The 25,235-nt window shown below is 35.3% G+C and overlaps 2 protein-coding genes and 1 pseudogene across 3 annotated transcripts; 2 read left to right on the top strand and 1 right to left on the bottom strand.

The window, feature by feature from the left end:
* Window positions 1-5,875: 5,875 nt before the first annotated feature.
* Window positions 5,876-8,303, top strand: LOC141639698 (scarecrow-like protein 30). Its single transcript, XM_074448759.1, has one exon. The coding sequence runs from the start codon at window positions 6,042-6,044 to the stop codon at window positions 8,130-8,132; it is 2,091 nt and encodes a 696-aa protein (XP_074304860.1). The 5' UTR covers window positions 5,876-6,041; the 3' UTR covers window positions 8,133-8,303.
* Window positions 8,304-11,149: 2,846 nt separating this feature from the next.
* On the top strand, window positions 11,150-13,263 carry LOC141639696 (scarecrow-like protein 30; annotated as a pseudogene).
* A 1,922-nt stretch (window positions 13,264-15,185) lies between these two features.
* Window positions 15,186-19,522, bottom strand: LOC141639697 (uncharacterized). 2 transcript variants are annotated; one of them, XM_074448757.1, is made up of 4 exons: window positions 19,371-19,522; window positions 16,895-17,905; window positions 16,710-16,756; window positions 15,186-16,392 (listed from the first exon to the last, which is right to left on the bottom strand). In XM_074448757.1, the coding sequence occupies exons 2-4, from the start codon at window positions 17,903-17,905 to the stop codon at window positions 15,561-15,563; spliced, it is 1,890 nt and encodes a 629-aa protein (XP_074304858.1). In that variant the 5' UTR covers window positions 19,371-19,522; the 3' UTR covers window positions 15,186-15,560. The 2 variants fall into 2 exon arrangements, with proteins under 2 accessions (XP_074304858.1, XP_074304859.1); XM_074448758.1 differs by having other exon boundaries at window positions 16,895-17,795; window positions 19,371-19,517.
* Between the last annotated feature and the right edge of the window lie 5,713 nt (window positions 19,523-25,235).

The raw sequence follows: 25,235 nt of genomic DNA, 5'->3' as shown, positions 1-25,235 counted from the left end.
GTGTATAAATACACGGTTTTTGGGATTCGGCGTCCCGCAACAAAATTCTCCGGAAATAACATAGAAATTTCCTCGGGTGAGATAAAGCGGCCACGCAATGTTTGATCACCAACGGAAGACATTTGGGGGTGTCGGTGTGCCACAAACCAGCATTCAACGAAACTCGGATTATCGTGAAAAATGTGTTAAAGCTCGTTATTTGAGGCTGAAATCGAACAGGTTAATTCCTGAAATGAGCTCGGACGCGTGATTGAAAAACAGGGATACAAAGAAACAGGGTCCGGTACGACTTTCCGAACGGCTGAAATTGACGTGTATAATAAACAGTTTTTCGGGATTCCTGGGTCCCGGAACAAAATTCTCCGGAAATCACATAGAAAGTTCTTCGGGTCAGATAAAGCAGCCACGCAAAGTTTGAGCACCAACGGAAGACATTTGGGGGTGCCGGTGTGCCACAAACCAGTATTCGCCAAAACTCGGATTATCGTGAAAAATGTGTTAAAGCTCGTTATTTGAGGCTGAAATCGAACATGTTAATTCCTGAAATGAGCTCGGACGCGTGATTGAAAAACAGGGAGAAAAAGAAACAGGGTCCGATACGACCTTCCGAACGGCTGAAATTGAAGTGTATAAATACACGGTTTTTCGGGATTCCGGGGCCTCGGAACAAAATTCTCCGGAAAACACATAGAAAGTTCCTCGGGTCAGATAAAGCGGCCACGCAAAGTTTGAGCTCCAGCGGAAAACATTTGGGGGTGCCGGTGTGCCTAAACCAAAGATTAAATAAAATTCGGATTATCGTGAAAAATGTGTTAAAGCTCGTTATTTGAGGCTGAAATCGAACGGGTTAATTTCTGAAATAAACTCGGACGCGTGATTGAAAAACAGGGAGAAAAAGAAACAGGGTCCGGTACGACCTTCCGAACGGCTGAAGTTGAAGTGTATAAATACACGGTTTTTCGGGATTAGGGTCCCTAAAAATTCTCCGAAATCACATTGAAAGTTCCTCGGGTCAGATAAAGCGGCCATGCAAAGTTTGAGCACCAACGGAAGACATTTGGGGTGCTTGGTGTGCCTGACAAACCAAAGATTCGCCAAACTCGGATTATCGTGAAAAATGTGTTAAAGCTCGTTATTTGAGGTCAAAATCGAACAGGTTAATTTTACGAAATGAGCTCGACGCGTGATTGAAAAACGAGGAGAAAAAGAAACGAGGGTCCGATCGACCTTCCGAACAATTTGAAATTGAAGTGTATAATACACGGTTTTTCGGGATTCCGGGGTCACGGAACAAAATTCTCCGGAAATCACATAGAAAGTTCCTTAGGTTAGATAAAGCGGCCACGCAAAGTTTGAGCACCAACGGAAGACATTTGGGGGTGCTTGGTGTGCAAACCAAATGATTCGAAACTCGGATTATCGTGAAAAATGTGTTAAAGCTCGTTATTTGAGGCTGAAATCGAACAGGTTAATTCCTGAAATGAGCTCGGATGCGTGATTGAAAAATAGGGAGAAAAAGAAACAGGGTCCGGTACGACCTTCCGAACGGTTGAAATTGAAGAGTGTAATACACGGTTTTTCGAGATTTCAGGGTCCCGGAACAAAATTCTCCGGAAATCACATAGAAAGTTTCACGGGCCAGATAAAGCGGCAACGCAAAATTTCAATACCAAACGGAAGACATTTGGGGGTGCCGGTATGCCATAAACCAGCATTCGTCGAACCTCGGATAATCGTGAAAAATCTATTAATGCTCGTTATTTGAGGCTGAAATCGAATAGGTTAACTTCTGAAATGAGCTCGGACGCGTAATTGAAAAACAGGGAGAAAAAGAAACAGGGTCCGGTACGACCTCCCGAACGGCTCAAATTGAAGTGTATATACACGGTTTTTCGGGATTCCAGGGTCCTATAACAAAATTCTCCGGAAATCACATAGAAAGTTCATCGGGTCAGATAAAGCGGCCACGCAAAATTCGAGTACCAACGGAATACATCTGGGAGTGCCGGTATGCCATAAACCAGCATTCGTCGAATCTCGGATAATCGTGAAAAATCTATTAATGCTCGTTATTTGAGGCTGAAATCGAACAGGTTAATTCCTGAAATGCGCTCGGACGCGTGATTGAAAAACAGGGAGAAAAAGAAACAGGGTCCGGTACGACCTCCCGAACGGCTGAAATTGAAGTGTATAATATAATACACGGTCTACGTTACCTTTGGTTTGGTACTGAGGGAGTATTATATACTTCAATTTGAGTCGTTCAAGAGGCTGTTCCGAGTCGTATTAATTTTCTCCCTGTTTTTCTACCACGTGTCTAGAGTCGTTTAAGGAGTTACCCTATTCAATTTCAGGACCAAATAATAAGTATTAAACCAATTTCAACGAGTATCTTATTTAAGTCCTAAACTAGTTTATCTTACACCGGCAGTATCAAGTGTCCTCTGTTGCTGCTCAAATTTCGTGAGGCCCCTTTGTCTCACCTTTGGAATCATCCGTGTGATTTACCGACATTTTTGTTCTGGGACTTTAGCATCCCGAAAAACATGTATTATAAACTTCAATTTGAGGCATCTGATGTACTACTACCAGTTATATATATAGTTTTTGAGCATTATAATAAAGTTTCTGAGTTCATTTACTTAAACATTAAGCTCAAAAAATTATTATAAAATTCAAAAACATTACATATAAGTTTAGTTAAATTTGAGTTTTGACGGAAAAAAATTAAAATCTAACATATAAACTTTAATAAACTCGGAAAAAATACAGAGATGCTCAAAAACAAATAAAGTTTAAGGTAATATAAACTTTAATAAACTTAGAAAAAATACAGATATGCTCATAAACAAATATGTTTACGGTAATAAGTTCAGAAAACATACATACATACTTAAAATTAAATAAAATTGAGATACTACATCCGATGCATGTTTTTTCAGTGAAATTGAGTCAATAGAGTTTAAATTTGGTCAAGAAAGAGTCAACGTTAAGGTCACTTTCGACATTAGTGAATAATGGACTCCACGTTTCGCCCATTCCTAGACTTGTAGTCCAATGGCTTTAATAATATGGGGTCTATTTTTTTATACTTTGCAAAATGGTCCAATGTTTTGGTTCCTATGGCATTAAGTTATGTGGGGTTTGTTAAACAAAAGGGATATTGCCAAGTGCATGTTCATTCTTTGCAGATTCGTGTTCGTATCACATATAATCATGTTTCAGGTTATGATCCTTTCATCCAAACCTCGACCCAATTAGATATGTACAGTTGTTCCCTACATCTTAGATAGAGGAATAATAGACAACTTTTCATAGTCATTCCTTCCATAGTTCCATCACGAGTGTGTACATACTTCATACGAGTATGCTTTAGTCTTGTTTGTCGATCTGGTGATTTTAGGATGATATTTTCTAAAAATTTATATAGGGATTATTACCTATCCATTGTTTATTATGGTTGCATATACTTGCATGATATAAATGCTCTTATATTAAAACATGGAGAATTATTACCTATCCAACAAATAGAATAATAGGTACTTTTATCATCAAATTGGATAATTTCATAATCCTTTGTCTATAATTTTATAATTTCACCTTCAAATTGTATTAAAAAAAAAAAACAAATAAACAAACTTTTAAATAATACATCTCCATCATAATTTTTTTTTTTAATAAAATTTCATTTATTATTTCATTATAATATACCAAATGTATCTTCTCATAACCTTAAATATTTGACACGAAACCAAGTGAGTCCGTGTGCTGGTTGCTCGCTTCATTACCTAATTAGGAAATTCAATGCTCAATATTTACCCATAAAAATGAAGCAAACTTCCTAGCCAGTCGATTACCACTTCGAAATCATTCATAGTAATGAGATTTACTCACTGTTGTCGACACTAAAAACCACGATTTACGTAAAAAAGATTTTGTGGTCTCCTGATAACCGGCAAGACAAAGTGATGAACAATGTGATAGATGGTGAAACAAAAATTTCGGTAATCACTTGGACAATCTGCTTAATTCAGTGAACGAGGGTGTCTAGTGTTTTGATGCAATAATAGGACCCCTCGACATTTTGTTTTTGGTAATTGTGTCACGTGTTTTTGATTGATCATTTTGATCTTATACATCTTACTTAGCCTCCTATGCAAATACACCATATCATCCTATTATGAAATAAAATTAATGTAAAATGATTAAAATATTATTCGCTATGTTGAATGTCTCACAATGAAATGCGGTGCGGGTTTCTGAAAGTAGGAGCACTAGACTGATTCAGAAGCAGGTGATTAATAGGAATAATTATAATAGTTGGATCTCAGTCATCACCACAAATAGGGCCAAGAAACGGAGCTATAGTTACGAGAACCTTTGTGTATGGCGTGTATGATGTATCCAAAATCCAAATTCAAGCACTTATCCGAAAACGAAAGTATATAGCTCTAACTAAACTGACCAAGTCAAAATGTCAAAATCATAAACTTAGCACTCAACACTCAATTCATATTTGAAGTTATCTCCGTGGCCAAGGTGACAAGGTCATTCATATCGGTTTATAGGTCGGGTTGAACGGTAAGATCATGTCACGGTTAAGATTTATCGGATTCTCGTTATGTCCGATTCATATGGGATCATCATTAAATAGTACAAGTCAAGTTTAATCTAAGTTTAGTCATTATCAAGTCAGGTTATCAACATACTTGATATATATCATATATTAAAACTAATTTTAGATGCACTTATTTTATTTTTAAATTAATATAGTTAAATAAATCTCCATCCAATCTTATTTGGACTATTATTAAGCTAATTTGTCTCAACTATCAAGTCATACACCTCTCATAAAAAAAATAAACTATTAAGTCATACGTCAATATCAGGTAACATCATGCATCTCAGATCAGTTTCAAATTGGATCGATTTGATTTTATGGTGTAAAGGGAGTCACAAGGGCGATTTTGATGCCACCGGGTTTTGAACTCAGATCATGAGTACAACCACTCGTGATTTTACCAACTAAGCTAATTGACATCTATGTAGAATATAATGCGACAACGTAAATGCCTAATAAAACATACGAAATTTTAAATTCGACCGTCCCTGCTAATCCCGATCTGATAGATCGAGTTTTAAACAATTCAAATTGAACTTCTCAGATCAGATGAGGTCAACTTGTTCTACACTTTGAGCTCCTCAGATCAGATGAGTATATCTGACATCTTGTGTCTTCTTCATACAATTCTCTACTACATTAAGCATTCAAGCATCAAATCCCTAGATTTATTATGATCTTTCCACCTGTCTAAACATCCAATCTTTATTTTAATTCACAAAATTAATGATCTTTTACAAATTCTTTTTCGGGTCTTATCTCCAACGTTCTCCTCTTACAGACAAATATAAGACATATTCCCGTAACACTTTGCTTAAGTGAGTAGAATAGAGCTAAACTGAACAGAAATGAGTTGAAGTGAATAGAATGAAGCTGAATTGAATTGAAATTTGATGAGATGAATAGAGTTGAATAAGCTACGCTGAACTAAAGTGAACTGAATTAAGCTAAGCTGAACTGAAGTGAGCTGAAATTAAGCTGAAAAGAACGTGGCTTAATATAAATGGCTACAATACTATTTCAGCATTGACGGGATATAAACTCGGGTCATGAATACCCATCTCATAACTTTACCAACTGAACTAGCTGACATATACATTATTTCATCGATTTGTAATAAAAAATGATCGAAAAACCGCAAAGAGACCGTCCGTAACATTGCTCATACTTTAATAATTCAATCTCTTATTTATTCCATCCCTATAACACTCTCATATGATTCCCAAAGGTCCATCATATATTATCATTATATACCAAAGTTTAAATCTTTCACTTTCTTCCCATCATTTCCTACCTTTTTTTATTCCTTTTTTTCATCATCATAAACCTATAATTCCCACACCAAAATAAGAAAAAACTAAACAAAACACATCTCATTAATTTTTTCCTGTTTTTTCTTCATTTTTTCATCAGTTTTACAATGAATTTGTATGGAAATAACCCTGAAATGTACACAAATTTTGCAAATGATCAACAAAATCATGACCCATTTACATACTGCAATCAATTTACAAACTTTTCATCATTTCAACAACAACAACAACAACAATCTTTTGATGAATGCTGTCATATAGTCCCATATCAGTTCAGAAACTCAAACCCTGCAGAAAATAATTATGATGCTATTAATTTTACTGAAGTTCCTGAAATTCCTGATACATGTTTCAATTACATAACAAATCTTCTTAGAGAAAATGATTCAGAAGATAGACCTGGTATTACTCTTCATGATTATATGACTGCACAAGTTTCATATAATAAATCTTTAGATGCTGCTCTTGTTCTTGGTGAGCTTCCTGCAATTTCTTCTTATAATGTTAATTTTAATGCTACTGACAGTATAATTTCTCAGAATAATGTTGTTAATGATGTTAATGATGTTGGGTTAACATTTGTTGATGAAAATTATAATACTGGGAGTTGTACAGTTCCTGCAAATGTCATTAATGTCGAACCGTCTTTCGGGTTTTGCCCAAATGACAGTTGGAATTTTGAGTCTGGTTTACTGCAAAACGGGTTACAGGGTGATATGAATGTGTATTCAAATACCCTTTTGCAAAATTCAGTTCCTGAATTCGGGTTTTTGCCACCCGACTGCCCGAATTTCATAGGGCATCAGGATATTGGTGAGGGAAACACGAGTGGGAAGACGAGAGCGAGGGAAAATAATGAAAATAATGAAGGAGATCATGATGATGGTAGGGTTAGTAAGCAGTCTGCAGTGTCTAGTGACTGGTGTGAGAAAATTGAGCAGTATGGTGATGTACTGTTATGTCCTGAGGGACGGAGTAAACCGGCTGCGCTTTGTGGTAAGAGTAAGTCTCAGAATTCAGATGGTACGAATTCGTCTAAAGTAGTTAAGAAGAGAGGTGGTAAAGGACAGGTAGCGGATTTGAGATCATTGTTAACGCGCTGTGCACAATGTGTAGCGCGAGTGGACTTGATTGGTGCTTATGATTTGCTGAAGCAAATTCGACAGAATTCCTCTCCGTATGGGGATTTTCTGCAGAGAGTTGCACATTACCTTGCTAACGGGCTAGAAGCCCGATTAGAAGGAAAAGGGTCGGAAATAACTCGTGCAAACGAGAATATTCCGCCTTGTGAGGTTTTAAAAGCGAACAGGGCGTTTGTAGGATCTGTTCCTTATAAGATAATGTCGTATTACACGACTAATAAGACGATTGCAAGCCTAGCTATGGAATCGTCTAGTATTCATATCATCGACTTTGGGATTTACTACGGTCTGCAATGGCCTTGCATTATTCAGAATCTCTCCAAGCGGCCTAATGGTCCTCCAAAGATTCGTGTCACTGGAATTGATTTCCCGTTAAGTGGGTTTCGTCCTGCAGAAAGGATTGAAGAAACCGGAAGGTGTTTAGCTAAGTACTGTGAGAAATACAATGTACCTTTCGAGTACAATGGGATAGCGCAACCATGGGAAATGATTAAACTCGAGGATCTTAAAATCAACCCAAACGAGCCATTAGTCGTGAACTGCTTATACCGGTCTCACAACCTGTTTGATGAGAGTATCGACGACAGTAGCCCTAGGGATGCATTCCTAAGGCTGGTCAGAAAAATTAATCCTAATATGTTCATGCACGGTGTGGTGAACAGCACATCGAGTGTTCCCTTCTTTTTAAACCGGTTCAAGGAAGTCATGTTTCATTACTCGGCTTTGTTTGATGTGTTCGAGTCTACAATGAGTCGAGAAGACAGCGAGAGAATGCTACTCGAAAGCAAGCTATATGGTAACCAAGCCTTAAATGTCATAGCATGTGAAGGTGTTGAGAGGGTTGAGAGGCATGAAACTTATAAACAATGGACGGTTCGTACCCAAAGGGCAGGGTTCGAGCAAGTTCCGTTGGACCGTGACTTGTTACGACGGGCTAGAGCTATGGTTAAGAGGAGTTTTAGGGATGAGTTTAGCTATGATGAAGATGGTCATTGGGTTGTTCAGGGATGGAAAGGCAGGATTTTGTATGCAATTTCTTGCTGGAAACCTACTTAGGAAGTCTAATTTTTTTTTTTTTTGGATGACGCGGGAACTTGCAGCCGCCACCTTTGGTTATATTAGAAATAAAATTAGAGTTTGATGTATTCCACTTCTTTAGAGTTAATTCATTAGAAATGAAAGGAATCATGAAGAGGAGAAAATTGAGGTCAATTAAGTTTTTCATATGTTCTTAAATAAATGAGATTTTTTTTTAATGTAATTAACATGATTAGAAACTAAACATACATGATTGAATTTGCATTTTGAATCTCCGATGTTCAAATTCATTTTATTTCTTCGATTTTGCTGAATAGAATTATTTGTACGGAATATAAGGTCGTGGAATGTACACGGGTCTCTCACTGACACACTACATCATACCGAACATATGATGAGTCGAGGACTCGAGGTAACATAGCTTTAATTTAATTTCTTTACCAAAGGCAATTGCAATTACGATAAATTTTTTTGATATTCTTGATATTTTATTGAATTCACATTTTTTGGCAACATGACCTTGCCTACGACTAGGATAGTATTATCGGTGAGTCTTGTATGAAATGGACACACTACCAAACCGTTAACTCGTGAAAAACATAACATTAAATACTTGTCAACTCCTTTTTCTTTAACCACAACGTCACATATTAATTAACTACAATTAAAGCTGAAAAATTAATCAAATTCTGAATCTGAGGAAGGTCCAAGAGGTCCTACAATTACAACATTACAAACTACCAATTCTTAATAAAATTGAGCATTATTATCACTTACAATTAAAAAATTGAGCAATTATTGTCACTTCAAATAAAAAATTGTGCATTATTATCACTTTCAAATAAAAATTTGAGCATTATTGTAGCTTTCAGCCGTCAGATATTCTGTATGTTTCTTTGGTTAGGTGTGCAAGTGGATTTTGTCGAGAAAAAGGAACATACATCGATGTACTACCTCTAATTTTTTTTTGTTTTTTGAGCATATATGTATTTTTTTGAGCTTATTGCCTCAAACTTTATTTGTTTTTGAGCATATGTGTACTTTTTTTAGCATATTAAAGTTTATAAGTTAAATTTTAATTTTTTTTTTTCGTCAAAAGTCAAATTTAACAAACTTATATGTATTGTTTTTGAGTTTTATTGTAATTTTTTAGAGCTTAATGTTTAAATGAATAAACTCAAAAACTTCACAATAAAACTCAGAAACTTTAAAACAAAACTCACAAACTTTATTATAATGCTCACAAACTATAGAATTGGAGGTATTACGATATCATTGCATACTATATAATAAAAGGTAAATAAATAACCTAAGCGGAAAGAGTATAATAAAAAGGAAAAAAAATTGAGAAAACAACAACAATAATAACAATAATCGTGGCAAAACACTAATAAACATAGCAATATTTATGGAAAATTTTAGTATTGTGGCTATAAACATAACATAAATATATTTCATCAATAAATTATGGCAATATACGTACTGATTAACAAAAACATTTTTCTTACGAGAACCTTTTAATCTCATGACCCTATACAATCGCAAATCTGAGCTAACATAACATGTTCAACGTCAAGTCCCGTGAATTTTACGGGTATTAAAACTAATATATATAAAGTTGATTGACATTAAAAAGTTAAAAAGAAAGAATCATAAAAGTTTGTAACTTTACAAGTTTAAGAACATTAGATCGAACCCAACCAAAATCATAACAATGAAGAATGAAAACATATATCATGAAAGTTTGTACCTTTACAAGTTTAAGAAGAAGAATAAAATGGTAGATCCGGATGAAAGTTTGTAGCTTTAGTAAGTATCAAACTTGGTAGAAGTATAAAATAAAACAAAATTTCAATTCGAAGAGCTAAACGGCATTGATAGTAATAATAATTGGATAGGAGGGTTTAGTAAGTATCAAACTTGGTAGAAGAATAAAAACAAAGTTTCAATTCGAAGAGCTAAATGGCATTGATAATTGATAGTAAGTACGTAATAATGGGATGGGAGGGTTTATGAGTGAAGGTATGAGGTTTTATGCGTTTAACTTTGTCTTTTAACTATAACATTAACACTACAGTAGCAGTGCAGTTGTAAATAAAAATGAAATTTGTAGTATGATGAGGTTAACAAATGACCGGGACGGATCCGAGAGAGTACACCATATTGCGATACCATTATTTTTTGTTTCTTTTTCACCAACCCTTTTTTTTCTCGAAAATTTGAAAATCATAAAATGGAATCCATATTACATAAGAGACTTATGTAAAAACAGTGAAAAAGAGTAAAAAAGCAGGAGTAATTTTTCCTTTCCTTATTAGGGCAAACCGAAATATAACAGTGTTGTCTACTTTATTAAGGCAGCATTGCCTTTTGCATTTTCTTCGGCCGGCTATGTGTCACAAGGACAACTCTACTCCATAATTGTTGTTGAATTAATTAAAACAAAAATTATTATTCACAAATTGACAAGGCCTTCCTTTCTCATATTATTTTTTTTTTGATGAAAGGTTAGAACTTCTCATTAAGCACAAAACAAGCTATTACAAACTACCACAAGGATCAATTTTTGATGGTTTTAAATTAGTCTAATTAAATATAGACTTAATCCAAAACTCATCTCTACTCGATATACAGTTTTTCATCCAGTACATAGATTGTATTCGCATAAGACTAAGGACTTGTATCAACACAATTTCAGGACGAACAAGTGAGTGTTCCATTCTAACTCTATTCCGTTGTAACCAAACAGCATAATACAAAGCTTGAATCAGAGCATTAGTAACCTTCTTGCGAGTCTTAGACCATGGTTTGTTGTGGATCCAATGAAGAATATTGGTCTGAGGCAAATTCATATGCATCTTAGTCGCCAGTCTTGCAAGTAGCAGCTGAGTGTACTGACAATGCTGGAACACATGTTGATGAGTTTCAGTAGCAGTCCCACAAAGTAGACACAGGGAATCAGGACTGATGCAAAAAAAAAAGAGTTTATCCTTTAACAATAAGGTTTCACGAACAATAAACCAATTGATGAACTGATGCTTGGGAAGGCACCAGGAATTCCAAATGTAGAAATTCCAAGGGACTTGAGGTTGTTTCTTCCTGATCCAATGGTAACCACTGGACATAGTATAGCCAGTGGGTTGAGCAAGCCACCGACCATTACTGTAACATGTGCTATACTTCTCCTTCACCTTGCAGATGGTCCTCCAATACCAGCTAGTATCAGATTTAGGAGTATATTGATCCCAAGGAGTCCCTTTTATGTATATGTTGTTATCCCATTTCACCCATAAGCTATCAGGTTTAGTGTAAATCCACCAAACAAGCTTTCCAATAGCAGCATGATTCCAGGATAAGCTATCTCTTATTCCTAAACCTCCTTTACTTTTAGGGGAACAAACTTTCTCCCAGCTCACTTTAAGGGTTCTAAGGTATTCAGATGATCCATCCCACAAATAGTTCCTACAAAGTATAATTTATCAGAATAATGTTGTTAATGATGTTAATGATGTTGGGTTGACATTTGTTGATGAAAATTATAATACTGGGAGTTGTACAGTTCCTGCAAATGTCACTAATGTCGAACCATCTTTCGGGTTTTGCTTGAATGACAGTTGGGATTTTGATCAGTCTGTGATCAATAATGAGTTTGGTTTACTGCAAAATGGGCAAATTCAGGGTGATATGAATGTGTATTCAAATACCCTTTTGCAAAATTCAGTTCCTGAATTCGGGTTTTTGTCACCCGACTGCCCGAATTTCATAGGGCATCAGGATATTGGGGAGGGAAACACGAGTGGGAAGACGAGAGCGAGGGAAAATAATGAAAATAATGAAGGAGATCATGATGATGAGAGGGTTAGTAAACAGTCTGCAGTGTCTAGTGACTGGTGTGAGAAAATTGAGCAGTATGGTGATGTCTTTGTTATGTCCCGAGGGACGGAGTAAGCCGGCCATTGCGCTCGTGGTAAGAGTAAGTCGGCTGAATGTGTAGCGAGTGGTTAAGAAAAGAGGTGGTAAAGGGCAAGTAGCGGATTTGAGATCATTGTTAACGCTGTGCACAATGTGTAGCGAGTGGACTTGATGGTGCATATGATTTGTCAAGCAAATTCGATGAAATTCCTCTCCGTATGGGGATTTTCTGCAAAGAGTTGCACATTACCTTGCTAATGGGTTAGAAGCTAGATTAGAAGGGAAAGGGTCGGAAATAACTCGTGCAAACGAGAATATTCCGCCTTGTGAGGTTTTAAAAGCGAACAGGGCGTTTGTTGGATCTGTTCCTTATAAGATAATGTCGTATTACACGACTAATAAGACGATTGCTAGCCTCGCTATGGAATCGTCAAGTATTCATATCATCGACTTTGGGATTTACTACGGTCTGCAATGGCCGTGCATTATTCAGAATCTCTCTAAGCGGCCTAACGGTCCTCCAAAGATTCGTGTCACTGGAATTGATTTCCCGTTAAGTGGGTTTCGTCCTGCAGACAGGATTGAAGAAACCGGAAGGTGTTTGGCTAAGTATTGTGAGAAGTACAATGTACCTTTCGAGTACAATGGGATAGCGCAACCATGGGAAATGATCAAACTCGAGGATCTTAAAATCAACCCAAACGAGCCATTAGTCGTGAACTGCTTATACCGGTCTCACAACCTGTTTGATGAAAGTATCGACGACAGTAGCCCTAGGGACGCGTTCCTAAGGCTGGTCAGAAAAATTAATCCTGATATGTTCATGCACGGTGTGGTGAACAGCACATCGAGTGTTCCCTTCTTTTTAAACCGGTTCAAGGAAGTGATGTTTCATTACTCGGCTTTGTTTGATGTGTTCGAGTCTACTATGAGTCGAGAAGACAACGAGAGAATGCTACTCGAAAGCAAGCTATATGGTAACCAAGCCTTAAATGTCATAGCATGTGAAGGTGTTGAGAGGGTTGAGAGGCATGAAACTTATAAACAATGGACGGTTCGTACCCAAAGGGCAGGGTTCGAGCAAGTTCCGTTGGACCGTGACTTGTTACGACGGGCTAGAGCTATGGTTAAGAGGAGTTTTAGGGATGAGTTTAGCTATGATGAAGATGGTCATTGGGTTGTTCAAGGTTGGAAAGGCAGGATTTTGTATGCAATTTCTTGCTGGAAACCAACTTAAGAAGTCTAATTTTTTTTTTTTTTGGATGACGCGGAAACTTGCAGCCGCTGCCTTGGGTTATATTAGAAATAAAATTAGAGTTTTTGATGTATTCCACTTCATTAGAAAGGAAAGGAATCAAGAAGAGGGGAAAATTGAGGTCAATTAAGTTTTTCATATGTTCTTGAATAACTAATGAATTTTTTTTAAGTAATTAACATGATTAGAAACTAAACATACATTATCGAATTTGCATTCTGAATCTCCGATGTTCAAATTAATTTTATTTGTATGATTACACGGAATATAAGGTCATGGAATGTACACGGTGTCATTGACACACTCTACATCATATCGAACATATGATGAGTCGAGGACTCGAGGTAACTAGCTTTAATTTAATATCTTTACCAAAGGCAATTGCAATTGTGATAAATTTAGATATTCTTGATATTTTATGGAATTCACATTTTTTTGGCAACATGACCTTGCCTACTACTCCCTCCATTCAACTTCACTTTACAAGTTTGCTTTATCACGTTTGTCAACGCAGCTTTTACGCGATAAATATCATTAGCTACGTATTTGCAAAAATTATAAAAGTTAGATATTTTTAATGTACTCTTAAAGACGAATCAAATAAGATCACACATAAATATATTTTCACTTATGTATCGAGAGAAAATTGAAGTTGTAGTTGAATGTCCACTTGTGAATAGTGCGCAAAAGAGAAAGTTGTAAAGTGGAGTTGAATGGAGGGAGTAGGATACTATTATAGGTGAGTCTTATATGAAATGTACACACTACCAAACCGTTAACTCGTGAAAAACATAACATTAACAATTGGTCTCCCTTGTGACGGGTTACCATTTGTGGCGGATATTTTGTGAGATAAAATGGTAACAAAATGGGTTAGTGGAGAAAGGGGACCACATGAATAGTGTTGCAGAGAGAGAAAAAAGTGGATGTCTTTGTAAGGTAAAATGGTATCCAACTCACTCAAGAAATGACGGATATATCTTCACAAAAACAAGAATTTGTGTAACATTAAATACTTGTCAACTCCTTTTTCTATAACCAAATTGAAAAATTAATCAAATTCTGAATCTGAGGAAGGTCCAAGAGGTCCTACAATTACAACATTACAAACTACCAATTCTTAATAAAATTGAGCATTATTATCACTTAACAATTAAAAAATTGAGCAATTATTGTCACTTCAAATAAAAAATTGTGCATTATTATCACTTTCAAATAAAAATTTGAGCATTATTGTAGCATTCAGCCGTCAGATATTATCGGGTCGTTTGGTTGCCCACTAAATTACACAGGAACTTTAATTCATGTGAATTGCAAAATGTGTAGGTTGTTTGGTTACCCCAATTCACATGAATTGGAACTTCCCATGAATTCCAATTCCTTCATAATGGAGGAAGTTGCTTACCTAGATCCCCCTAGGTAAGTGGGAATGCCTACATGAATTACAATGCCTATATATAACCAAACAACATTTTCTAATTCACATGAATTCTAAAATCATGTGATATGACACTTCCTAGGCATTGTAAGTTCCCGTATGTAACCAAACGACTTCATGTATGTTTCTTTGGTTAGGTGTGCATGTGGATTTTGTCTCATTAATTATGGTTATGATAAATATATCTTGAGAGACGGTCTATATATTAATGAGAGAATAAATAAATAATCTAAAAATTAATTAAAAATAAAAAGATAAAATAATAATAATAATAACTTCTCAAGAGAGAGGTTTCTCAGTAACATTAATGAGAGACTTTTTTTTAAGAATTTGTGATTATCGATAATCAATAAATTACATAAAACTATGATACAATATATTATCTATTTATTCTAACATAATTGGTTATCGATAAATTAAGTCCCATCGTAAAATGGTTTCTGGAACCTTCAGAATAGTTGCAAGGTTTGACAAGAGCCGCTTGCTTTTTCGTATAACTGAAAATCGTATTCCTTATGTTACAATGTTGGTGTTACTAGCTAGCTACTGGATAATCTAATTCATTTCCAGCAGACCTATTGATCATATACAGCATCAGATCGAGTTAATTTAGACCAAATACAATCTTAAATTTACACACATATATATATATATATATCAATCTTAAATTTACCGTAATATAAGTTCACCGACACTGTCAATGCCAATTGTACGCGGCTTGGCTTTGCTTCAATAATCAAAGATGATCTGTAAGGAACTCAACAGCGCAATGTCAGACCCGACCTCCATTACGATATAAATCCTAAATTCCAAGTTCCGACTTAAAAAGAAAAGGTCTGTTCTAAAGCGGATTCCAACTTGTACAGTCGGCAGCCTCTTTAAAAGATGCGCAAATTTCGATGCCATAATGTTCTCCTTCAATGGTCACATAATATGGTTCCTCGAGATCAAACTCGAATTCTGCCAACCCGCATATAGAATCACCAACACCGTCAATGCCGCATACGCTAAGGTCTGCTTCGATAATCAAATCCGCATCACCTGGAACAGCAACTATAGATTTTAACAAGCCAATTTCAGAACCAGCCTTCACTTCCACGGCCTTATTTCTCGGCAGATCAAACAGCCTACTCCTATAATATTTCTTTTGGTAGCTTGTTGAATAATCATGACCGCTATAACGACCAAATAAATTCCCGTGTAAATTTACGGTAAAGTCGGTATCATCACGACGAAATAACGTCAATGTCACAAAAGCTTCATATGAATCACTAAAAATTTGATAATGCACAATTGCAAATCCATCGTCACCTCGAACAACTGAGCACAAGCGCTTGTTATGATATGTTAGAGACGCCTCGAGACTACCGACATTCCAACCAAAAGAACCTTTGCTGACTTCAAGATTCTTTATTGGATCTCTCAAATATAGAAACATACTCCACTCATCGTTTTGAATGGCATGAAAATTGAAGTCTATTGATGCAAAATTGCTATCTGATAACTCTTCCATGTAGCTGTCATCTCTATTATATATAGAGAATTTATCGCCTCCATCGTCAATTAAGATAGCTCCACATAAAGCGGAAATCTTTTGAGCTACTCTATCAACATATACCGTAAAAATCTCGACTTTCATTGCTCTAAAAGACAATGGGCTGCGAGGTATGCGTCTGGTGAACAAAAAGAGATGATAGAATTCAAGATAATGTTATTACTTGGAAATGAAGAAAATATGCAAAACAGAAAACCGATTTTGTAAACCAATAGGCGCATATTTCATCAGTTGCATTCTTATGTAAAACAGAAAACCAATTATTGGAGTCAAAACAATTATCATGGCAACCAAAATGTTTTCCATACTAACTCAGTCATTTGTTTATGTTTGTTTAAAATCTCAAGTCACGAAAACAAAACATAAATTAAAGGCACTGGGACGGAGTGACTAATTAATTACAATTCTCTACTCAGGAAGAAGGGAAGGGATTACCTATAGTCAAAAGGGGATGTGTAAAGTAGTTCCTCCTCATACAATACCTGTACATAAAAGATGCCAAGTCAGGTCAGGCTGCAGGTTTTGAGGATTTAGAAGCGCACAAAATAGTACTCCGAACTCCAAAGTAACTAAAGGAAAGCGGTTATAAATAAATAAATAAATAAATAAATGGTGCTCACCTTCTGCGTTTTTTGCATATCCTCTTTCTCATTGTTCTGCTCTTTTTCCTTTAAGAGAATCATTTTCCGTTCTCCATAAAGATAAAAAAAGGCATGGTCCCACTGTACTCGCACTTCAACACAGGCATATTGTGTCTGAAAATATAAAAAATCGTCACCACGTTTGTAAGCTGGAGATTGTAAGCAGTCATCGGCAATTTTGCCATTGGAATCCCACAAATTTACTTGGATAGTAATGGATGAATACGCTGGCACGGCCACCACTTTTCTAGACAGCTTGATGGGCTCCCCAAGCTGGACACGCAAAGGTTGATGAGACGGCTTGTCAAAAACCCGTGTTTGCAAATGCTCCACATCTAAGTCGCGACTGCAATACCTCCCGACATTTTCATACCCAGTTACAATGCTTCCATAAATATAGGCAGCATCAGAATTATTATTGCCGTTATCAGTTTTGGTAACTTTAACATGCAAAGTGGCATAAGCTGCAAACTGGAATATCACGTAGTATACATCAGCGTACACACGAGGACCACCAACCCGACGTTTGATCAGCCTGTCATATGAATCGTCATTCATGGGATTCAAATCGAGCTTCTCCTCTACTACCTTGACACCGCGAATGCTGTCATACAGACATAACTCCAATTCTGTGCTAAGAGACGGAATGATGGGATAATGGTCAGGGCCGATTAGAGATAAGCTGCCGTCTTTTAATATGGTCTCGGAATCTTCAAGATCACGGTTATAGAGAAGAAAGCGAGGACGGAGACCTTCCAATACTCGAATGGAGCCGTAGATTTCACATGGTTTTCCGTCATCAAAGTCATTGAAAATGTGTACTTTAAAAACCTGAACTAAAGGTGTCACTAGGTCTCCGTCATAATCAAAAGGACTAGCCCTGCGTAAATGATAAGGTTTGGTTAACGGCCTCCGTTTGTGAACATTGGGATCTGTATGTCTCCTTTCCCATACTTTCTTTAGGGTAAGATCTGGTTCATAGCCTACCATCTGTTTCCAGAGTATTTGATAGAACAATTGGAATCAAGTAATTCAAAGTTAAATGGAGACGGCGACGAAATTAAGCATACATAAAAATATGACACCACCTCTATAGACAATCACAAATTCAGAGCAGTACCACCTAAATAACAAAAAGCACAGCACTGGCAAACAAATATTCAAATTTCCTATGTCCCGATTATTTGTCTATTTTTTTTTTTTTGGGATTTTCTACGGTGTACCCCGTATTTTGCCGAATTCTACCATATACCCTCGATTTTGAAGAAAACATTTTATATGGCCCTAAACTCTCAGATTGGTTCCTAATATACCCCAAGTATCCAAATTCGTGTTTTTTAATGGTTAAATATTGTCATAAAAATTGTACATTGATAACTAAATAAGGTTTATATTGACTACTTTGCGTATTTTAGATGAGTACTCAACTAAAACCGCACAAATATAATTTTTAAAATTGTAAAACATTTAGGGTATTTGTAGAACAATTTATTGAGTTTAGGGGCATTTTGTATGATTTAAAAAAAAGCGAGGGTATATTGTAGAATCCGGAAAAACACAGGGTACATCATAGACAATCACAAATTCAGAGCAGTACCACCTAAATAACAAAAAGCACAGCACAGGCAAACAAATATTCAAATTTCCTCCGTCCCGATTATTTGTCTTTTTTTTGGGGGGGGATTTTCTACTGTGTACCCTGTATTTTGCCGAATTCTACCATATACCCTCGATTTTGAAGAAACATTTTATATGGCCCTAAACTATCAGATTGGTTCCTAATATACCCCAAGTATCCAAATTCGTGTTTTTTAATGGTTAAATATTGTCATAAAAATTGTACATTGATAACTAAATAAGGTTTATATTGACTACTTTGCGTATTTTAGATGAGTACTCAACTAAAACCGCACAAATATAATTTTTAAAATTGTAAAACATTTAGGGTATTTGTAGAACAATTTATTGAGTTTAGGGGCATTTTGTATGATTTAAAAAAAAGCGAGTGTATATTGTAGAATCCGGAAAAACACAGGGTACATCATAGACAATCACAAATTCAGAGCAGTACCACCTAAATAACAAAAAGCACAACACTGGCAAACAAATATTCAAATTTACTCCGTCCCGATCATTTGTCTACTTTTTTTTTATAGGTATTTTAATAAAAGGTTAACAAATGATTGGGACGGGGAGAGTACATTATAACTTAAATCAGTTTATAAACAATAATAAAATCATATATAATTGACCAATAATTATAATTATTATTGAGTAAGATGGTAGGTATGCCGTCTCACACCGTAAGACGGTCTCATTTATTCAAATTTACTGCGTATAATCCATAGATGCCTAGATGGACAAATCCAATTAGGGTTAACATAAAATATTGATTAAAATCGAAACAAAAACAATAAAAAATTATGAAAAAGGGTAAATTGAGAAAGAGGGAAACCTTGTTGTGAAATCAACGGATTGCGAATTTGCGAGAGAAAGGGAGACGCCAAGGATTGCGAATCAATGCAATTTCAGACGATTGTTTTTGAAGAGTATGAATTTGAGAGGGTTTCTTCTCTGAATAGGCTTAGAGACCCTCCGGATCGGGTCGGATTCGTGTTCCTGTCATAGGTTAAAGACTTATAAACCCTTCAATTCAAAAAATCCGACCCAATTAAATCATGTACGGTTGGTCTAACTTGTGTCTGTTTCGTGCCCTGTTTTCGGGCCAAATCTAATTTCACCACAATTAGTCTTGCTGAAGACGGGTCGGAGCAAGTGACGGTATGTCACTCACAAAACTGATAGGGGGGACAAGGTGGGGGCACCCTCATGTGCTTCCCTCTCTCCTCTATTTGGGTCATTTGTGAGAGGAAATGGTATCCGTCACTCCAAAGTGACGGATACGTGCCGTAATGAGATTTTGTGATTTCACCAAAGTCTCCCAATTTATTTATTTTTTATAAGATAAAAAAACTAGATTGATCTTTTAGGATAAGACTAACATATCTCATATTCTCATCTTTTCGAATGAGAGAGTTAAATGAAGCCACCGGCTTTCAAACCACCTTGAAAGGGTTGGACATGAATGTTCAAAAGAAGGCATGAAGCCAACAACCTTGTTGTCTTCACGAAAGTAATGTTTAATTCACACTTCATCGAAAAAATGAAGGTCTAATTTCAAATCTTTGACAATACTAAAAAATTTCCAAGAAATTTGCCAAGTATTACGTATAGAGTTAATAACACATAAATTATCACCCTCCACAAGTAACTTTGAGATTCCTGCGTATTTAACTGCTAAAATGTCTTCTTTTAAAGTAAGAGCTTTCGCAACAAGAATATTATTGGATCCGTACTTTTTTGCTCCAAACAAAACGACATTACCTTTATGATCTCTTATGAAAATTCCTAAAGCAGCTTTATTGCCTTCTATTCTTAATCCGTCAAAATTAGCTTTAAGAAATCATTTATGGGTTCTTCCATCAATTCTCAAGACGTTTCTGGATGTCTCAATTCTCAAGACATCTAGACTTGTGAATTTCAAACCATCTACGCTTTTGAATTTTGATTATCCTTAAAGCATTTTTATATAGTATGCAATGATATCGTGCGATTTTTTAACACCTTTTCTTGAGTCCGAGTTAACCCAAAAATGGATAATAGTCTCACAAATTCAGTTTTCAGCGATATTTCAAACGCTGAGATTTTGGTCGAACCAAGTCAAAATGGTCATTAAGTGCAAAATGACTATCTGATGTTTCAATGAAAAGTCATACGGAGTACTTCGTATTAGATACTCCCTCCGTCCCGGTCATTTATTGTTCTTTGGTTTTGGCACAAAAACCAAAGAAAGAAGAAGGGCCAATTATAAAATGACACGTGGATCAAATTGAGTGTGAAGAATCAAATTGCTCATCAAATTCAATGCTAAAATAGAAAGACAACAATTGACTGAGACATCCACAAATGTAAAAGGACAACAAATAATCGAGACGAAGAGAGTAGTTATTTACTTATTTTTAACCGAATGACCCGCATAACAGGACTAGTTAATTGTTATAAAGTTTTAAATAACAGCGGCCCATAAAATTGATCTTAGCCTATCACCATTATGATGGCGGAAACAAAAAACTTAGCCCTAACAATAAGTGTAGATGTAATTGGACTCAGACATGTCACATGTTACATTAGTGGTACTCATAACTTAAGTTTAAACCCGTTTACATCAAAATTATAGTTTAAACCCGTTTACATCAAAATTATTTTTGTAGAGTACATCCATTTATCGAGTGACACAACCATTCATTATACAACCAATTATGTTAGAATAAATAGATAATACTGTATGGTAGTTTTATGTAATTTATTGATTATCGATAATCACAAATTCTTAAGAGACAGGTCTCTCATTAATTTTATAAATTTGATTACTACACAAGACTACAAGACTCGGTTATATATTTCTACAATTTCGATAACAAAATAAACAAATACGCTAATTAACTAACTCATACGGAGTGCAGAGTACTTCTTAAGCTTAATACTTTATCTTGCTTAATACTTAGCTAATTAACTTGCAATTGTTGCAAGAAACTTGTATCAGGAATCAAATCTCCAAAATCAAAATCAAAATCAAAATCAGAACCAAATTGATCAGAACCAACTTGGTGGAAATTGATATACGGTGTGTATTTCGGTATTTTTGTTTGACTTTTCTCGGTCTTTTTGCCAGTTTTTTGCATCTTATAAGGACAATTTTAAGCGATATTTTTATGTGTCTCGTAGATTTTTTCTTTTATTAAAAAATAATGACGATTATTTTTTAATTTGTAGTAATATGTTTTCAATAATATTTTACACAACTGTTAATATAAACCAAGTTCTAGCTAAATAACCCTGCTAAAAGAATTCCGACCAACAACTACTTAGATAAGGGCATTGAGGGCTTTTAATACATGGTTTTACAATGTTTTATTGTAAAACCGTTTTACAGAAGGCTAACTCATATTTTTTAAAGATGCTATGTTCGCCATTTTATTTTGGGACGTGCTAAATCCCGCACATAATTTTACTGAATCCCGCACATTTTTACCTTTTATTCCAAATTTATCCCCTTCATTTCTCCCCCACCAAAATAGAAAATCAAAAACCCAAAAGTTAAGAAAACAAATCCTCCCATCGTCCTTCTCCCAACCCAAAAGTGATAAAATCCAATGACATTAGTCTTGTCAATTTTGCAAATCTCTACAATCAAAAACCAAAGAATTATTATCAACTGTTATAGTATTACTGTAATAGGAATTCAGAATCATTGATATTGTTCTAGTTTTGCTTGTGTCTTGTTATATTATTAGCAAAATGTAATTGGTGGAGATGCAACTTTAAACTCCGGTATGTTTGACGATCCACCGCTGCCACGAATTTGATGACCCGTCGTGCCCTCCGACCACCCCACTCCAACCAGTTTGACGACCCCACAACCACCCCTTCAAGAACACTACATTAATATCAACCTAAACCCTAATTATAAAAAAAACCCTTTTATTAATTAAATCAATTAAAAGATGGTATTAATAAAATTATTGATAAAACGGAGAAATTATGTGTGGTATGTTCGAATTACGATCCAAATTGTCGAGTTATTAATGAATTGGTTAAGGTTTGTGAGAGAGGGAGGAGGGAGATAACTCTTCCAGGTCTTTTTTATGATGAAGGGTAATTACGGTATATTAGGACAAAATGTGCGAGATTTAGTAAAAGAGCGTGCGGGATTTAGCAATTGCGTTTTTAATAATGTATCAATGATTAGCAGAGCATCCAAACTACCATTTTAATTAGTTTTATCAAACAACTTCTAATTTTCAGTTCCTAATAAATAGTTTATGTTATAATTGTTAGGTAACAATTCCTAATTTTCAATTACCTTGTCAATTATTTTTTTGTCAACTATTATTTTAATTAGTTTTATTAAACAGAGCTTTTATATTAAAATTCGTCTATAGTTAATTAAATTCAACGTTCTTTCCCTGCCTTTAAAAAAAAACATAAATCGGTGGGATAGTAGTGTTGGGAGTCAAAGGAGAAATTGATATTGGAGATGTTGGCAGGCTGCAGATTGATTGTTCAACAGAAAAGCTAAAAGACATAGCCATGCATGATGTAGTGACATTGACGAGTTACCCAATGTCTGGTCAAGGGCTTCTAAGAATTCTACTTATTATGTCATCCAAAATTTTATACTCCTATGAGACAATATTTGTCGTTCCCTATCGTGTTATCAGCTAGTCTTGCTTGTGATGGGCTAATCTCGTTACAAGTTTGTGACCTCTCACAAAAAGGGAGAGAGGACAAGGTGGGGCACCCTCATGTGCTTCCCACTCACCTCTCAATGGACATTTTGTGAGAGGAAACAGTACCCGTCACAAGCTTGCGACGAATACCTCCGTCACAAATGAGAATTTGTGTCGTGTTATAGCGTAAGAGTGTAAGATGGTAATTTTATTTATAAAATAATTATTTTTTTTGGATAGTTATAAATGAGAGAAAGTTTGTTGATAATATATCATGACTCATGAGAAATTGATGTACAAACTCATATTTATCATAACTAGTGAAATATTCTTAGCAAACATTCTTTAATTAAATTAAGGGGTACACGTTAGAAAAATTATTATTATTATTATTAATTTTTTTTTTTTATTATTATTATTATTATTATTATTATTATTATTATTATACCTCATTTGATAATAAAGGTTATAATCTGGTTGGTTGTACAATTGTCTTACACTCTTACATCAACAAGACTCGAGAGCCACTAAGAGCATCCACAATGGTAAGCTAGTTGGTACCTTTGCCACATCATTTTTTTAGCAACAACAATTTCAAACTACAAGTTACTCCAATGGTGAAGCTAATTTAGTATTAGCTTGATGAGGCCTAACTAACACACTTTTCTATTAATTTATTTAATTCTTAATTTCTAAATAAAAAATAAAAACTTTATAAATGAGACAACTTTGTTTCTATTGGTTATATTTTTCTTGTGGGTCCATTTAAGCAAGTAGCTTCATGGAGCTACTAGCTTGAAATTATTTGAGCAAAGTTAATCTATGTGGACAACCCCAATGGTTGAGCTACTGGCTTACAATTTCTAAAAATTGCAAGCAAGTCCTTTTTCCCAACCATTGGAGATGCTCTAAACTCACTCTATTTTTTTTGTTGCAAAAGGGAGTCAAAGAGGGCGAAGTTATTGTTTAGAACTGAACTAAACTGAACTGAATGGAGTTGAACTGAACTGAACTGAATGGAGCTGAACTGAACTGAACTGAACTGAATAGAGCTGAACTGAACTGAACTGAATAAAGCCGAATTGAGCTGAACATTTTATCGTAAAATGACTAAAATTTTATCTATCTTATTTCAAACGGAAAAAACCCATTTAAAATAAGCATTTACGATATTCAAATGGGGGTTTTAGAATCTTATACTCCATTTGTTTACCTTTTATTTTGGAATTAACAAAGACAAAAGAAGAGGAAACAACGACTAATTGAATGATAACTGAACAAAATTGAGTGTAAATGATCAAATTGTCTATTAAAGACATTTTTAGTAAACAATTGATATAAACACCCAAAATTTAAAAAGGTAAATAGCTGAACGAAACGGGAAGAATAATATAATATAGTTTTGAATTTTGTAATAAGAAAACACTTTATCTCTAGTTTTCTTTGGACTTGCATGACTAGATGAGTCTTGTTCAGTTGTTCGTAGACCTTGTATTAAAAATAGTGTAAGACTGCATTCATTGAACCATTTTCCAGAATATATTAAGCAATTTGAATTTGTCGATCTAATAATTCACAAATTCTCGTTATAGACGGACACTATCCGTCTATAGCTATAGACGGATAGTGTCCCTCTCACAAATGAAAGTGGGTAGTGCAAGTGGGTGAGAAATGGATACCCCCACTTGCACTACCCACTTTCATTTGTGAGAGGGACAGTATCCGTCTATGGCTATAGACGGATAGTGTCCGTCTATAATAAGACGGACTGCTAATAATTAGTCCTGCTTAAAACCGCTATATATATAATTAGCTTTTTAAGTTGTTGAAAAATGAGATCAATAAGTCTCTTCTAAGACGTCGGTATTAGTTGTGTCAAAATGCTCTCATTTGCATATAATGGACAAATGTTTTGTTAATTTTTAAGCATGGTCTTAAAAACTCGTCTATCAATCTTAAGGATTAAACGGGTCGAGTAACATCTCACTTGCATAGATAGCATAGATAGAAGTATAGAACAACACAAACCT

This window comes from Silene latifolia, unplaced genomic scaffold, assembly GCF_048544455.1.
Source record: "Silene latifolia isolate original U9 population unplaced genomic scaffold, ASM4854445v1 scaffold_547, whole genome shotgun sequence".
Lineage (NCBI taxonomy): Eukaryota > Viridiplantae > Streptophyta > Magnoliopsida > Caryophyllales > Caryophyllaceae > Silene > Silene latifolia.
The sequence above is the reverse complement of the archived record's forward strand: the minus strand, read 5'-3'. Positions and strand labels throughout refer to the sequence as shown.

Excerpts from the sequence above, each read along its gene's own strand:
- LOC141639698 (XM_074448759.1), top strand. The coding sequence starts at position 6,042 with ATGAATTTGTATGGAAATAACCCTGAAATGTACACAAATTTTGCAAAT.
- LOC141639697 (XM_074448757.1), bottom strand. The coding sequence starts at position 17,905 with ATGGTAGGCTATGAACCAGATCTTACCCTAAAGAAAGTATGGGAAAGG. Across the intron at positions 16,757-16,894 it reads ATATGCAAAAAACGCAGAAG|GTATTGTATGAGGAGGAACT; the intron begins GTGAGCACCATT and ends TTTTATGTACAG. Across the intron at positions 16,393-16,709 it reads ACATCCCCTTTTGACTATAG|ACGCATACCTCGCAGCCCAT; the intron begins GTAATCCCTTCC and ends TTTGTTCACCAG.